This window comes from Phacochoerus africanus, chromosome 5, assembly GCF_016906955.1.
Source record: "Phacochoerus africanus isolate WHEZ1 chromosome 5, ROS_Pafr_v1, whole genome shotgun sequence".
In the NCBI taxonomy this organism is placed as follows: Eukaryota; Metazoa; Chordata; class Mammalia; order Artiodactyla; family Suidae; genus Phacochoerus; species Phacochoerus africanus.
The window spans coordinates 119,321,102-119,338,194 of record NC_062548.1 but is presented as its reverse complement, the minus strand read 5'-3'; the positions used below and the strand labels follow the sequence as shown (position 1 = coordinate 119,338,194).

General features: G+C 37.8%; 1 protein-coding gene across 3 annotated transcripts in view; it reads right to left on the bottom strand.

The window, feature by feature from the left end:
• Positions 1-2,468: 2,468 nt before the first annotated feature.
• The window catches only part of ATAD2B (ATPase family AAA domain containing 2B), a 121,642-nt gene continuing 107,017 nt past the window's right edge, over positions 2,469-17,093 (bottom strand). For 2 of the 3 annotated variants that reach the window (XM_047782555.1, XM_047782556.1), the window contains exons 24-28: positions 14,214-14,351; positions 9,469-10,152; positions 6,659-6,786; positions 6,229-6,357; positions 2,469-2,756 (exon numbers count right to left, since the gene is read on the bottom strand). In XM_047782555.1, coding sequence (XP_047638511.1) covers positions 2,715-2,756; positions 6,229-6,357; positions 6,659-6,786; positions 9,469-10,152; positions 14,214-14,351 — 1,121 coding nt within the window. In that variant the 3' untranslated portion in view covers positions 2,469-2,714. The other variant, XM_047782557.1, reaches the window with a different exon arrangement.

The window sequence follows — 17,093 nt, the reverse complement described above, 5'->3', positions numbered from 1 at the left end:
GTCCACTTGGATAATTTCACAAGCTGCTTTAAACTATAGAACCACCAGATATCGGCAAAATAAGCATAACTGGTATAGTGTGTTTCTTTTGCGGGGGAAAGGGGAGTTGGTACAATTCCAGCTCATTTTCCTCCCCTTGGCATTAGATTGGCTTTCTCTTTAAGACCTAAACTGTTCAAAGTGGCAGTTCCTATCATACTGAGGTTGCCTCCTATTTCTCCATCTACATCAAGGTTAAAATTAAAAAAAACTTGATCTTTTGGAAGCATTTTAATGCTGAACATAAATAAATTTCCCTTGTCAAACTCACTGATGGCTAAAATCTTAATTAACTTGTACAAATTTAGTAATCTACTAAGAACATGTGCATTTTTTTTCCCCATTCACAAGTGCTGCTGTTACTTGAACAGAATGCTTCTGAATTAGAGTAACTGGAATAAATATTTAAAGAAAAATAGTGCAGCAAGAACCTGAGACTTGCAAAAAACCCTTTTACCAGAAACTTGCTACAAAAAATCTGCTACATCTTATTTCATCAAATCTTTAAATTCTGTAACAATTTCCATCAAAATACAAAATGCTAATGTATTAGACAGTAAAATAGCTTGAACTGGTATGATGGTAATAAATACTAAAGAAAGCATGAAAATCCTCCCAATAATCAAATTAGAGGTTTCAAATAACCTCCCCTTTAAAATTGGTTCATCGTTAATCGCACTTGCCCACCTTAAAAATACAGTGTGTCTACACGGGTAGCATCTTGAACGTGACTAACTGAATATTACGAAAACGTCATAGACCAGGTATAAAGAAAACAAGTGGCATTATTTAAACATTAAGCTATAATTAGGAGGTGTAAAATGTTAATGCAAAAGCAAAGAAGCACTTATGATTACTGCAGTAGCCTTGGCCAAAGCGTGCTTTCTGCGCTGGCATCCAGCACCCTACAAAGAGCCAGAGACGAGAAGACAAGTACCTTAGCTTCAGCATGTAAACGGTGGCAAAGTGAATACACAACTCTGTAACCACTGTTGGTTAACTAAAATACAAAAAGCTGAGGTAGCTCAGTATCTCTGCAGTAGTCCAAGACCATTTGCTCTAATTAAAACCCAAACTATATGTGTTGCATATATTGGAAAGACACACCTGCAGCTAACAACGGCTATAATGAATGAAGCTATCAAGCCAACTTGTCAAAATTTTCTATTTTTGTTTAAAAATCATCTGATAAAAAAATGTCACTGCACTCCCTTTTGCCTCTTTGCAACTGCCTAGACTGTGTCTCCAAATTTGTAGAAAGTTTTTGTAAAACTAGTAACCCATAATTAATTTTACATAAGTACAAGTCACAGAAATCGCTCAACAAGATCCAAAACAAGTTTCAATCAAAATGAATAGTTGTGAAGGTAAGCTTATGATAAGAGATTTAAAACATTAATACTGCTATTCAAGGACCATACCACAGCTCACTTGCAATTATGCATATAGAAAATGAATTTTATGGAGCTTCTGACAAATTCTTCTCTTTTCTGTCCATTTGGCAAGTCCTGGCTTTAAACCAAAACAGTAACAAGTTACTATACATGAAAATCATTCTTCTCTGGGAACTTACACATGAATAACTATTAAATTGCCATTGACAGAAGAAAACAGAATGTCGTGATCTATTTTCTGGCCATCATTGTCGTCAATACCAAAAAGTGTGTGTGTGTGTGTGTGTGTGTGTGTGTGTGTGTGTGTGTGTGTGTGTGTGTGTGTGTGTGTGTGTGTGTGTGTGTGTGTGTGTGTGTGTGTGTGTGTGTGTGTGTGTGTGTGTGTGTGTGTGCGCGCGCGCGCGCGCGCGCGCCTGCATTTTGGTGGACTGTGTGTTATTTTTTATTGTTGCTGTTTAATTCCATGTTTCTTAAACAGAAACACCAAAAGGAAAACTTACCATTTTAGCATATTATGTGGCTTAACAAGTGTCTTGATTGAGTTTTGAAAACAAGATAGGCATTTTATACCAAAACACTGGTTGCCTCTTAATGATACAGAGTATCAAAACTTATTTTCAAGGTTGTGACCAAAGAAAACATTCTATTTCATTTGCTACGAACAAGCCCATCCTTGTGTTTAGCCTTATCTTTCTCAAATGAATAAAAAGGCACATTAAAGGCAGTTCTAAAGAGCCTAATCTAATTTCATCCAGTTTCTTCAGTCTCCCACCAGAATATACCACAGCCGACTTTAAAACAGGCTTTAGTCCATTACCCAGAGGAAAAAATAAAAACAAATATGATAAAAGGGATAGAAAGGAGGGGGGGAAAATAGGTTGCCCACTGTTTAAACAATTCAACACAGTTAGAACTGCCCCATCCAGTTTCCTCCTGTTTGCTGGTCTGCTCCCTAAAAGAGAAGTCCCCAAAAGAGAGTGCACAAAAAGAGGAGCAGAAGTGAGCGCAGTTTCTGTAGCACCAAAATCTCCAATCTGTGGGGTTGTATTTTTTATTTGTGGAAAATACAACATGTTTCTGAAGTTCTGTTTGGTTCTTGTAGGCTGGTTGGTTTCAGGTACCTGAGACAATAGCACCAAATTCAACAGAGAGAAAGAATGAGCGAGAGAGCACTTTACACCAAGGCTCTGCACATAATTGGTGCAATTTGAAATTGAATGGCTCAGAAGACTGCTCTGTCAGGAGCAGATTGGAGAGGATAAACCACTCATCTTGAAAAGTTCATAGGAATGTCTCAAACATATGAACTGTTCTTTCCATCTCCTATAAGGGGGAAAAAAAGTGCATGTCATCTATTAAAGCAAAGACAAAAGGCATTACGGGAAAATTCACTTCAAATTAACTTTCTAGAGAAAAGAATTTTAGATACAAGATTAAGCTTTAAATACGTTCCTGATTACAATACCTTAGCTACCGTATAAGACTATCTGCTCTAGACACTTCTAAATGCCTATTTTAAATTTTTTTTGGGGGGGCGGGGGGAGGCGCACTTGCAGCATACAGAAGTTCCTGGACCAAGGATTGAACCCGCACCACAGCAGTGACTGGAGCCATAGCAGTGACAATGCTGGATCCTGAACCCACTGAGTCCCCTACTCATATTTTATATGTAGGCTGAGGATGATGCTAGTAGCATTCAATGAGTAATTATTACACCAGGTATTATACTAAGAAATTTATATATATATACATATATATATATATTTACCAGGTAATAAAAGGCAGAGTCAGGATTTGAATACAAGCAGCCTCACTCCAGAGCCTGTACCCTCCCTTATTTGTTATATTCAACTAATTCCCAAAGCAAAATGAAGGTATGCAGAATAGTAAAACTTGTACCCAAAGTAGAATGCACCCTGCTCCCAGTGCTCACTTCAGAGTTGAAATTAAAAAAAAAAATCCATAAAGAGTCGATACTTTCACCACCAGGAATGCCACTCACTGGTGATTCTGCTATAGATTCCTTCCCTCCTTAAACAGGGCCCCTGGATTACAGGATTCCAAGACCCATACAGAAAGATGTTTTAGGAATTCCCATTGTGGCTCAGCAGTAACGAACCTGACTAGCATCCATGAGGATGTAGGTTCAACTCCTGGCCCCGATCAGTGGGTTAAGGATCCAGTGTTGCTGTGGCTGTGGTGTAGCCTGGCAGCTGCAGCTCTAATTAAACCCCTAGCCTGGGAACTTCCATATGCTGCATTGCTGGCCCTAAAAAAAAAATGTTTCACAGCAGAAGAGTTTTCAATCCATTCAAGTTAATCAGATGTCAAGCATGTGAACAAAGAGGTTCTAGAATTTAAAGAAAGTCAAGAACTCTATCTCACAAATTATATTCAAATGTGCATATGTCAAACACATCTAAGATATTTGGTTTTTTCCTTTCCCTTTTTAAACACCTCCAAAGAAATTATATCCTACACCCTCTATAGAACTCCTAGGCCACACTAACAGATTATCACCTGATCAAAAGGTTCTTATAAATGATTAATTGAAATTATTCCTGATAAATGCTTCATCATATGTTAGTGAGTAGGAGAAAAGCCAAAATATACAATTCTATCCAAATTTTCAAATACATAGTTACACTTTTATACACACGTTATGGGGAGTTCCATCGTGGTGCAGCAGAAACAAATCTGACTAGGAAACACGAAGTTGCGGGTTCAATCCCTGGCGTTGCTCAGTGGGTTAAGGATCCAGTGATGCTGTGAGCTGTGGTGTAGGTCATAGACAAGGCTTGGATCTGGCATTGCCATGGCTCTGGCATAGGCTGGCAGCTATAGCTCCGATTAGACCCCTAGCCTGGGAACCTCCATATGCCACGGGTACAGCCCTAAAAAGACAAAAGACAAAAAATAAAATAAAAAAATATACACATGCTATATACATTTAGACATCTTTAAAGGCTGGAAGATATTCCAAAAGATTAATACTGATTAATTTCCTCTAGATGGTGGGATATCAGTAATGTGTTTATTTTTACATTTCCGCTTTCCTATTATTTCTATATATTGTATAGGGACAGTATGGATTTATAAAATTGTGACTCAAAAATTTGGTTACAAAATAATTTTTATTTTTTTACTTTTTAGATCTTTTTTTTGTCTTTTTAGGGCCGTACCCTCGGCATATGGAGGTTCCCAGGCTAGGGGTTTGATTGGAGCTGTAGCCACCGGCCTCAGCACAGCCACAGCAACACTAGATCCAAGCCGTGTCTTTGACCTATGCCACAACTCATGGCAACGCCAGATCCTTAACCTGCTGAGTGAGGCCAGGGGTCAAACCCGCAACCTCATGGTTCCTAGTCGGATTCGTGCTGCGCCACACTGGCAACTCCCAAAATAACTTTTAAATGCTCTCTTGCTTTGATTCAAGTCCAATACAAGTATACCCCAGAAATACTGCAGGTTCAATTCCAGACAACCTCAATAAAGCAAATAAAATTAAGTCACACAAATTTTTTAGTTTCCCAGTGCACATGAAAGTTATATGTTTACACTATAATGAGGACTATTAAATGTGCAATAGCATTATGTCCAAAGAACAATGTAAACTCCTTAACTTTAAAAAATAATTAATTGCCAAAAAAGGCTAACCATCATCTGAGCCTTTGGCGAAGTCATAATCTTTTTGCAGTAACATCAAAAATCACTAATCACAGACTGCCATAACAAAAATAATGAGGAAGCTGAAATACTGCAAGAATCACCAAAATGTAACACAGAAACACAAAGTGAGCAAATGCTGCTGGAAAATGGCAGCAATGCCACGAATCAATTTGTAAAAACCGCAATATCTGTAAAGCGCAATAAAGCAGAGTGTGTCTGTATTCCTTACACACAAGTAAAAAGATCACACCCTCTACACATAAATCTTTAGCATACTAGAAATGCTCCCTGAGAGCAGAGACGTGTTTTATTCATTTTTTGTACCCTGAATACCTAGCACAGTATTTGGAACTGTAGGTATGCAATAAATATTTAATAACTAAACCACCAGATAAGCAAACTAACAGGCAAATGAACAAAGGGAGTCTAATTAAGTCATTTAGCCATTTAGAAGGTATTTGTTCAGATGACCTCAAAAAAGAAGTGTGACTTAAAGATGTAAGTTATATGACTAGACACGTAAGCTTGTATTTATAAGAAACTTCCTTAGGGCCTAGAGTTGTATAGAAAGGGAATGGATCACCTCTAAAGTGGTCTAAGCACAAAGACCACCACTCCTTCGTGTGGCTATTTCACAAGACTAGATCTAATTAAATGAGACGACTTTCAAGTTCTCTTCCAATCATTACTAGGGTGGCCAATAAGTCTTACTGCCCATGCCAACTCCTTTTCATCAGGAGTGGCTGCCTAGGAGGCAGTGGTAAACTAGACTGTGAGGCCATGCTCACTTTCAATAGGCCCAAGTGATGACACTTAATCTGCGATGTCAATAATTAGCAAGGGGGGAGAACTGTGACATGCTATCCTGTGTATCTGCCAACCCAGGACCGTGAATTTCTGTGGTTTGATAAACAAGGAATCCCAGATTACTTCTTTCCTGAGACAAAACAGTACAGAGAGGACATCTTTATAACTCCTAATGATTCTTTTAATCTTAAATCTTCAAACCACTCTTCAGTTACTTGGTGAAAGATATAAACTAAACTAACTTTTTTTTTTCTTTTAGGGACATATTTGCACATAAAAGCAAATATCTGTTTATTCCACAGATGAACTAAGCACTTACCTCTACAAGTTGTGATTTGTCATAATCTTTACGGTGACGGTAGATGCATTGACTAAGAAGAGAATATAACCTCTCGAGTTGGTCAACTGCCAGGTTGTTGCTTTTATCTACCAACAAATCAAGCAATTTCTAAAAAAAATTAAAAGAAAAAGAATAAAATGAAGTTTGATTTCATTGCTGAAACTGAAACCACTCCATCCAAATGGCTAGGCAATAGACACAACATGCTATAGTGTAACAGTGACACCCAAGTTTAGAAGGGCTTAGTTTACTACCAAGACCGTTCTCATATTTCTAAACCCCTCAAAACATACAGACTCTTTTTCATTAGAAGCCCTAAAGTACTTATACTCCTGGGTTAAAGCAAGAGTATATCAAAACTAGTTTTATTTCCATTCATTTGAAACTGCCTGGGGAGAGCTAAGCTTACCTTCAATCTCTCATGATCAACTATAAGAGGTGGCACAGGCTCAGATGGCTCTTCTGGAACCAGTTCCAGGCTTGTTGTTTTCGCTTGCTCTAAAATTAACTTACGATATTTCTTTACTTTAGATGCACCTGCAATCAAGAAAAGAAAAATGCACTGCAGCAAATAAAAGTTAAGGAAAATCAGGCTTCAAAAATTACACACTCTTTTGCCCACAACAAATCCTTTTTGGAATAAGGGTATAATTCTTTAAATAATGAATGATTTCTTAAGGAGGATAAGAATAAGCAATCAAAGTTAAAGAGAACTAAACCACAATTATGAAAGCCAAGTCATACTAGAATATCATCTAATAAACATACCTACTAGAAGGAAGATAAAAGCAATCTTCAGCTCTAAGCACTAACTTATGAACAGCCTTCACTCTCTGTATGATAATCATCATTTCAAAATTTGGAACTATCAGAACTAGGAGAAAGGAATCAACCTGGGAAAGCAGATACTAACACAAATCTGAGGCAAATCTGTCTCTTATCTGCCTCCCAATTCAAAACGTTTTCCTCAATATTGCCTGAAATTTCTTATTTTTCTGTTATACTGCCTAGAACTCTATTAGAAATCGACCTGTGTTTCAATATTTTCTCTTTAAAACCCTATTAAAAATCCTTCCCTACTTTAGAGGTAATTAGAATAATTACTTTCCTCCCAACATGTACTGAAAGAACAACTGTTCAGGTGGCTGAGTATAATTTGACAGCATCAAGTACTCTGAGGGGTAGAGGGGAGGGAGGCCATTGAGCCCTGTGCTCCTCAGGCAGGAATACCCTTAAGAGGAGGCCAAGTGGCAGGAACACATGGACAAACTTGGACTATTTCAGAATTTTACACAGGACCTGGCCCATGTTCAGGGACACTAAGGAGAACCTTCCTCCTCTCTCCCGCATCAATCCTCCTATTCCTAAGTCTTTAAATGACTCTTTCTTAATGGATAAACAAGGTCCTACTGTAGAGCACAAGGAACTATATTCAATACTCTGTGATCATAATGGAAAGGAATATGGAAAATATGTAAAACTGAATCACTCTGATGTACAGCAGAAATGAACACATTGTAAATCAACTATACTTTGATAAAATTAAAAAAAAATTCCTTCTCACCAATGCCTACTACATAGATAAATAATAAAAGAACCAAAATGTTGCCTTTTAAAAAATATACCATGGTATAGCAGATAAATTTTATATTTCAGACAGCCTTTAGAGTGAAAATCTTTATTTACAGTTCAATTACCATAGCTAGGAGTTTTGCTAAGACCATACTGATCTTCATTATTACATCCCTGGGCTTCTAGAAGCCAAAAATCGTGAATTAGGAACCACTACACTAGGTTACATTGCCCTGACAAGTTAGAAATGAAAACTCGAGGTAAAGCTTTTACGTAACTATCTTTAGAGCATTTAGATCACCAGTTCAACATAATACTCATTTAAACCTTTTGTGCAAGCTTACTAAAATCTCACAGTGAAGTAGCACAGAAAAGAACTCCTCCCCCTACCCGTTCTGCCTCATAACATGGATTTCTCCCTTTTTCCCATTCCATCTCATTTATTTCTTAGCTCTAGCTTCAATATATTTTTAAGTTCTGTCTATATGATAGCCCAGAATAAATAATACTCTTAAAACTACTTTCTATTATTAAATATTGAAGGAAAATTCTCAACAGGCAGCATTTATGAAGTTTATAAAGAACCATCTCTCTTTATCCACTAGAAGAATTCTAAGACTTTGAATAATACTATCCTACTTTTTAATTCTACTACAAGTCTCAAAAAACTGGCATTAAAAAACTTTTCTCACATAGCCCAAATTCCAGGCTAACATTTACATTCCACACATTTAAAAAGCATGATACAATTTCAAGACAACCTGGTATAAGAAGAATGCCTGCTCAGGAAGGAAATGTACTTTGGACAGGGTAGATTTCTAACACACCCTATCCCACTATAAACTAAAAATAGTTATAAACAACAAAGCAGGGCCAGAAACCCTCAACTCCCCCTTTCTGCCGCTTCTTAGAAGAATCGTATATCCAAAGGAAGTCAGGAGTGGCCAGAGGCTCTGACTCTGTGAGAATAAGGTAACTTTGACAGTGAAGATTCTGCTGCTTTCTTCTACCACTGGCCTCATAAAGCAATAGAGTCTCTTAGGCTAAACATCCCTCAGACTCAAATAATAATGACTGCCTGTATGAATATACCTTAGTAGGTAGTAAGAGAGGCAATTAATATACATGACTTATTTAATCCCTGCAATGACACCATTCTGTAGTTTAGAAGATGAAAAGACACAGGGTTGAAGAGTGTAAGTAATCAGCTCAGAGTCACATGACTGTAATGAACAGGAGTGGTAACTGGATGTGGGTCTATGACTCCACCACATCAACAGCTAGAGTATTAAGTCTTCTCTCGCCAACCACACCCTACCCCACCCCAAGAATCCTTCTGTTAGAAACCCATCTTAACACCTGTGGATTTACTCAGCTTTTAGTAATAAATCCATTAGGACAAGGATGATAATCAAGTGGGAGGCAGAAGGGTAAGCAGCCAGGAAAGCAAAGCATTCTGAACCATAAACCCTCTGAAATATTTGCCACAATTTTTTATGTACGTGTACACTTTTCTAGGGAAAGGGGTGAAAACTGCACCAGATGCTAATATTTATCAGCTATTGCTAGTGAGGACTAGACAAAATATGCACTTAATTAACTCTGGAGCTTAAACCTTCAGTAAAAACTTTAAAACATTAGCTCTACCTTCTTTATCCAGTTCTGCATCTTTAACCTCCACATCAGGGCCAGGTTCTAACTTCTCATTATTGCTACATTCCAGTGCCTCTAGTTTTTCAGGATCGTCTCCATGATGTTCATTTGAAGTTTCTGGTTTTTCTTTTGACTGGTCCTCCAGAAGACTCCTTTGTTCAGAACTACATTTATCTCCACTACCACAGAAAGAAACTACTTCAGCTTTGCCATTCTGACACTCCAGAACCGGTATTCCTTCAAAACTGTCAGTGGAGGCCTCACCATTTAGACAGCTTCCTTTAAGGAAAGGCTCTTTCCTAGATGTCTGTTCTGGATTTAGAGAACTGCTGCTGTTGATGAGTAGAGACTCATTTGAACTTTCCTCTTCAGTAGATGCAAAGTTCTCTTTTGTGCCCGCTCCACTGTTAAGCCTCTGCCCCTGGTCCATGTCCATGATGTCACACGATGATTCATCATTGGTCATAGAGAAGTCTCCAGTCTCTTCTCCGTTTTCTTCATGGCAGTCAGTGCTTACCTCAAACTCTCCATTCTCTAGCAATTTCCTGTCCTCCAAATGATTCTCATAGTCAGCAAATTTGGTGTCCTCTTCATCTTTTTTTAAGTTATTGACTTTCCTTTTCTTAATAATTCCTTTACCCCACTGTGATCGCCGCCTTGATTTTCTCCGAACTCGAACTATTTTGCAAAGAAGGAAAAAATATATGTAGACCTTGGAGTGCAATACTTGTTTTACAAATGTTTATTAAACAAAACCCATGAAGAAAGTAAACCCATACTATCATAACACACAAACAAAAACTACTTAGCTCTTGATGTCCAAGCTGACTAATCCTCACAATTTAGGGATGAACTCTGAAGAATAAAAAAAATTTTATTCCCTGTATGTTTACTCAGGACTCACTTTTCATTACTGCCCTACTTTCTACTTTATAGCTGTTCCTAATTCCTAACACGGGCAGGGGTGGGAGGGGCAAGCATACAATATACACATTTAGGGAATGACCATATTACTAGGCTGCCTGGAAGGTTTGGGGCAACAGCCCTGGATTTCCACCAGGAAGATGAATGCTTTGTCAGCAAGATTATCCAAAAGCTCTTAAACCATGAAAAGAAATTAAGGCATGATACAGAAATATGAAAACAGAATGGTTACAGGTATCCTTACAAAGAAACTTCTATTGACTCTCCTTCCAGAAGAAGAAATCACCCACAGTAAGTATGATCATGGATAGAAGCTCTATGAATGTTAGATAGACAATTTGGTTAGCCAGCTGTTAGCCGCTTTTACCACAATTGGTTCATTTAGCAGGATCAATTTCCTGTAAAGTTGTTATTTGAAAATATGATAGCCCTTTGCTATCAAGGCAGCAACAACATTAATAAACACTGAAAATAAACATTTGGTCAGTTATGTGAAATGGGAGATCAATAAAAATTGTGAGAACTATACTCTTACATGCTAAAAACTATCATGAAGAGTTCCTCTTGTGGCTCAGCAGGTTCAGAACCCAACATAGTCCCTTGAAAATGTGGGTTCGATCCCTGGCCTTAGTGCGTTAGAGATCCAGCATTGCTGCAAGCTGTGGTGTAGGTCACAGATGCGGGTCAGATCAGATGTTGTCATGGCTGTGGTGTAGGTTGACAGCTGCAGCTCTGGTTCAACCCCTAGCCTGAACTTCCATATGCAGCAGGTACAGCTGTAAGGAGAAAAAGAAAAAAACAAAGCAAAACAAAAAACTATCATGAGCTTTATGAGTAAATAGCTGGTACTTCCAGGTAATGATGGACCCAGGAATCTTTAATTTCCCATATATGTATCAAAGGCAGCTGATTATTCAAATCAAGCCCATTGTCCCTTAAATAAGCAAAAAGTTAACTTTTATTTTACAATGTGGAACACTTGCACAAAGAAACTTAAATACAAAAGTTATTAAAGCAAACTAGTTAAGCTAGAGACCTCTCACTTCTGGTGTCTAAGACCAAATCCTAAATACTAGTTTACCAAGAGCCATCACGGTAAAAATAATTCATTTTTTTCCCCAAGGCTATAAAAGTAATGTCAAGTCTGGCTTAATTTAAAGAGATAATATGTATTTTTAATATGTCAATGTTGAAAAGCTTCCTGGGCAAAGACATTTTAAGAAGAAAATACAAATATGAGATGACTTTGTGTAGATTTAATCCAGTTTAAAAATTGCTTTTGAAAGACAAATAGAAATAGAATATGAGCTTATGATAACTCTCATTTCTTTATTCCAGCACTTAATATAAACTTGTGATCTATCAATAGTATATAGTATGTTTACATTCTTTTTCATCCTTCCATCTTTAATCCTTACTGAGTCTCTATAAAGAAACCAAAGTATTCGCAAGAAACGGACAAATTTTGTTACAAATATTACTCCTTTCTTATCTAAAGATAAATCTACTAAAGGTTTCTACAATCATTTCCAAAATTCAAGTTATTTACCACTTAGCTCAAAATTTATTTTGCCTTCAAAACTGTACTATCATTACAATCATCTCTCCATTCCTTTTTCCCCTATTAATTTCTACTTTTACAATTAACACAGGGTAATTGGAGATGAAATTTCTATATCAATCTACTTTTAAAAGCACAAACTAAAGTGATGGACATTCATAAGTATTCCATTAACTATGTGAAAAACTAACCAGGCTACATTAAAAATGAAAGAAAAGTATTCAGCTTGCTCTTTCTCTAAAAGGTAGGACTGTTAGGTTTTACTAACTGACAAGCCACTCCTGACATTGTATCCTTGCTTATTTTCCAATAACCAAAAGTACAAGAGGTTCCCCTTTTCTTTCCTCACTAAGCCATGGAACACTAGAGCAAGAGACTGGACCCTGCTCAATCAAGAGCCAGCTCAATTACTTGATATGTACTAGTAGCTTAAGCAAATGCTAGGAGACCTTCTTTTTTTTTTGTCTTTTTGCTATTTCTTTGGGCCGCTCCCACAGCATATGGAGGTTCCCAGGCTAGGGGTTGAATCGGAGCTGTAGCCACCGGCCTACGCCAGAGCCACAGCAACACTGGATCCGAGCCGCGTCTGCAACCTACACCACAGCTCACGGCAACGCCGGATCGTTAACCCACTGAGCAAGGGCAGGGACCGAACCCGCAACCTCATGGTTCCTAGTTGGATTCGTTAACCACTGCACCATGACGGGAACTCCTAGGAGACCTTCTGAATCAAGTTTATTTCTAATGCTTTCATGCCAGCTAAGAACAAAGAGACTGTGCCCACTTGAAAGGAGGTCAAACTAGAGAGATCTCCCCTCTCCTTATGTAATCATTTCTAATGCTTGGTATGATTTTTCTAAAATAAGAGAAATTGATTACATAAGCTCCATGAGAATGGGGATTTTTGTTTTAGTCACTGCTATACCTCCATAGCACCTGGCATGTGGTAGTATATTTTTATAGAACTAATCTGTAACACACCGTTTTCTTTTTCAGGAATGTTTCTTATGAAAAGTCCATTTAGAGGCACAATCTTTACAATCAATTTTTATAGCATCTCTGAGCTTGTTTCCAAAACCAAGACCTTAGAAAAGCAACTCTTCCTTAAGGACATTTAGATTTATGATTTAAGTAACAATGTAAAACACACAAATGATGAATCACATATGCCATCTACTGGTAAGAAAAAACAAAACCCACATTTGTAGATTAAAGTAACATTTTGAGACTTAAAGGAAATTTAAATGACTGGAAGCCAATATTCAATAAATTTAGTAAACATTTTTATCAGGAGCAGAGGTTTAAATTATAGTACCGTGTCACATACCATGATCAAGGTATAACTAGGACAAATAGCCTAATCAGTTTCATGGAAATAAATGTACCATTAAGTCCTTCAAATTTTCTCACACATGAATGCCACTTGTCACAAAGAGAACAAAATTTTTAAAATGAGAATGATTCATTCATTCAAATTCAATGCCACCGCTGAAAGAACATATATGGCCATCTTTACAGATGGGACAAATTTTCTCACACATGAATGCCACTTGTCACAAAGAGAACAAAATTTTTAAAATGAGAATGATTCATTCATTCAAATTCAATGCCACTGCTGAAAGAACATATATGGCCATCTTTACCGATGGGACAAAATTACCATCTTTATATCAGAAGAACATACACCTTCCAAAGATGGCTATCTTTACTGAAACATAAGGATTACATTAAGAAGATGCTGTGTTTATTAACACTTGTCTTTCAGAAACTTTACATATCACCATGAATGGAGAAAAATGAGCAAAACCTAGAATACAATTTCCCTCTCTAAATATACCCCACTTAAAGAAGACTGTACAGATTTTTCTCAGAAAAATCAACTTCCCAGTTCAATTCAGTCACTTTCTTAAGCCAGAGTTTCCATTTCCCACCATATCGAGAACATTCTACATAGCCTACAGCAAAGGGTTGGAGGTAGGGTGGATAAAAAGTCTTCTTGGCGCCACAACTCTAGCCCAAAACCAAAGTTTAAAACTGAAAACATTCAAATCTACAATTTTTGAAATATTCAATTACAAGAGCAAGTATTGAATGGAGATAAGAAAAAGCAAATAAGGTTAAAGAAACACATTCTGATTCAGCATCTTACCCCACAAGCTCTTGACAGTCCTTTGGTGTGTGCACCCAACTCCTAACACATCTGCCTCACTCACAGTCCTTCTCACTACTGGCTAACATGATCTCAAATACTCACATGCACACTTATTTGCAGAGCTGTGCCAGACATCCACTGGATTTCTTTGTTTGTGCCGAAATGCCTCTTCAACTCTCGTTTCTGTCTTTCGAGCTCCAGTACCATGAGGATTTATTTGTTCTGCTGTTACTGATAAGCCTGCACGCAGAAGATAAGCAATACCTATTTAAATATTCCCAGCTACATAAATCAACAAGGTTAAAAAAAAAGTCTACAATATGGAACTGAGTTTTAAAGTCAATTAATTATACTCGGACAGTTGGTAATTCACATGAAAATAGTCTCTTCTGTTTTAAGATGGGAAAGAAACTAGGTAGAAAATCATAAAAATAAAATGGTAGGCCATGCTTATTTATACTTAGTCCCCAAAATGCCCTGTCCTTACTCATTTTATTTTGCACAGGGATACATCTCACATTTTTATGACGGTGAGACAATAAGATTACATATTGTCTAAAAGTCATGATTTCTGCCATCTTAGAAAGCAGAAGAACTTATTGAGCCACTAAGCCCCATTAACATGAACTGTTTTTATCTGATATTAGCTGCCTGTCACACCAACTGTATAAGTTTGGTTTTCCTGCCTTGATCATAAAAGTAACCACTCCAATTCAATTTTCTTTACTAGACTTCATTTTTCTATTCAGACCTTACACGCTAATGTTTCTAAGGGCTGTCTCTGGAATCCCTTTTCGTCTTACTCTCATCTACACCTTCCACCACAAGTATCATTCATGCCTTCAGCTTCTACTGGCATCATATAATTAATCTCAAATTACATCTTCAGTCCAAAAATCTCTTGAGATTCTGGTCCATATCAATTGCCTACTTGATATTGCCAACAGGATATCCTAAAGAAAGGTCAAATTACAGATAACTAGTTTATCTTTTCACACACACAAAATCTGTTCTTAAATATCCCCTCTCTCTACTGGTGGTATTAGCATCTACTAAGCCATTCAACCAAGTATATATGGCAGCCAATTTTGACTCTTTCTTTCCTTCACAATGTCTTCCACCCCTGCTGTATCTCTTTTATATTAATCCTACCCTCATTCCCACTTCTCTAATTAAAACTTTTTTTCTTCCAACACCTTTTTTCCTCCAAACAGCTTTACTGAGGTACAATTTACATAACATAAAAATCACTCATTTTAAGTATACAATTAAAGGATTTTTTTTGTAAATTTACAGAGCTGTGCAATCACCACAGCAATTCAATTATTTTTTTGTCTTTTGTCTTTTTGTTGTTGTTGTTGTTGTTGTTTGTTGCTATTTCTTGGGCCGCTCCCGCGGCATATGGAGGTTCCCAGGCTAGGGGTTGAATCGGAGCTGTAGCCACCGGCCTACGCCAGAGCCACAGCAACACGGGATCCGAGCCGCGTCTGCAACCTACACCACAGCTCACGGCAACCCCGGATCATTAACCCACTGAGCAAGGGCAGGGACCGAACCCGCAACCTCATGGTTCCTAGTCGGATTCGTTAACCACTGCGCCACGACGGGAACTCCAGCAATTCAATTTTTAGGTTAACTGTTCCAGGCAATTACTAATCTACTTTTCTACTCTACAGACTTGCCTTTCGGGAGCATTTCATATAAATGGAATCATGCAATATGCGGTCTTTTGGTGACTGGCTTCTTTCACTTAGCATAATGTCTCTGAAATTCATCTATGCTGTACCATGTATCAGAACCTCGTTCCTTTTTATAACTGAGCAGAACGCCATTGCACAATACACCCTGTTCTGCTCACTCATTTATCGGTTGGTGGATATCTGGGTTGTTTTCAGTTTTTAGCTGACGTGAATAATGCTGCTATAAACATTCATCTACAAGTCTTTATATGGACGTATGTTTTCATTTCTCTTGGGTGGATCTCTAGGAGTAGAATCACTGGGTTGTACGGTAAATGTTATGCTTAACTTTTCAGAAATTTGCCAAAATGTTTTCAAAGCTAGCTCCAACAGCTTTTTAACTGGCCTCTCCTCTTCCTACCCTGCCACGTTGAGATCTTGCTATTTCCTGGTGTCGAAGCAATTTACCAATCCATGCTACTGCTTAAAATACTTCAATGGCTCCTACTGACTATGACAATTGTTCTCAAACTTTAGTGTACATAAAAAGCACTTAAATAGTTTGTTAAAGTGCAAATTTCTTGGCCTTATTCTCTCAGAGAATCTAATTCACTAGTTTTAAGCTGATGTAGTAGCCCCACATATTTGAAAAACACTGACGTACAAGATAAAGTCCAAGCTTCTTAGCATGGCACTGATTCATTCAAATGTTTATAGAAAGCCTATTGCATACCAGCAATAGTTCTTGGGACTGCAGCAGAGCTATGAATAAGACATTCACAGCACTGACATTGTAAATAAAGAGAGAGAGACAACAATAAAATGCCAAGTGCTATGGTGACCAGAGCCTATATTAGATTAGATGATCAGTGAAGGCCTCTCTAAAGAAGTAGAAGAAAAACGACTCCATAACTTTTTCTTTGTCTTTTTAGGGCCACACCCACAGCATATGGAGGTTCCCAGGCTAGGGTCCAATTGGAGCAGCAGCTGCAGGCCTACACCACACAGCAACACCAGATCCTTAACCCACTGGGCAAGGCCAGGGATTGAACCCTTGTCTTCATGGATACTAGTCGGGCTCGTTAACCACCAAGCCACAAAGGGAACTCCTGCGATATGACTCCGTAACTTTAAGGTTGAACTCAGCTCACCTCTTGAGCTCTATTTCTCACCATTCTGTACATCTTTAGCAAGACCAAATGGTTTGCAATTCATCTAATATAACACATTATTTCATGTCTCTGGGCTTTTATACACTGTGTGCTATGCTTGCAATATCTCCTCCTTCCCTTCCTCTACTCCG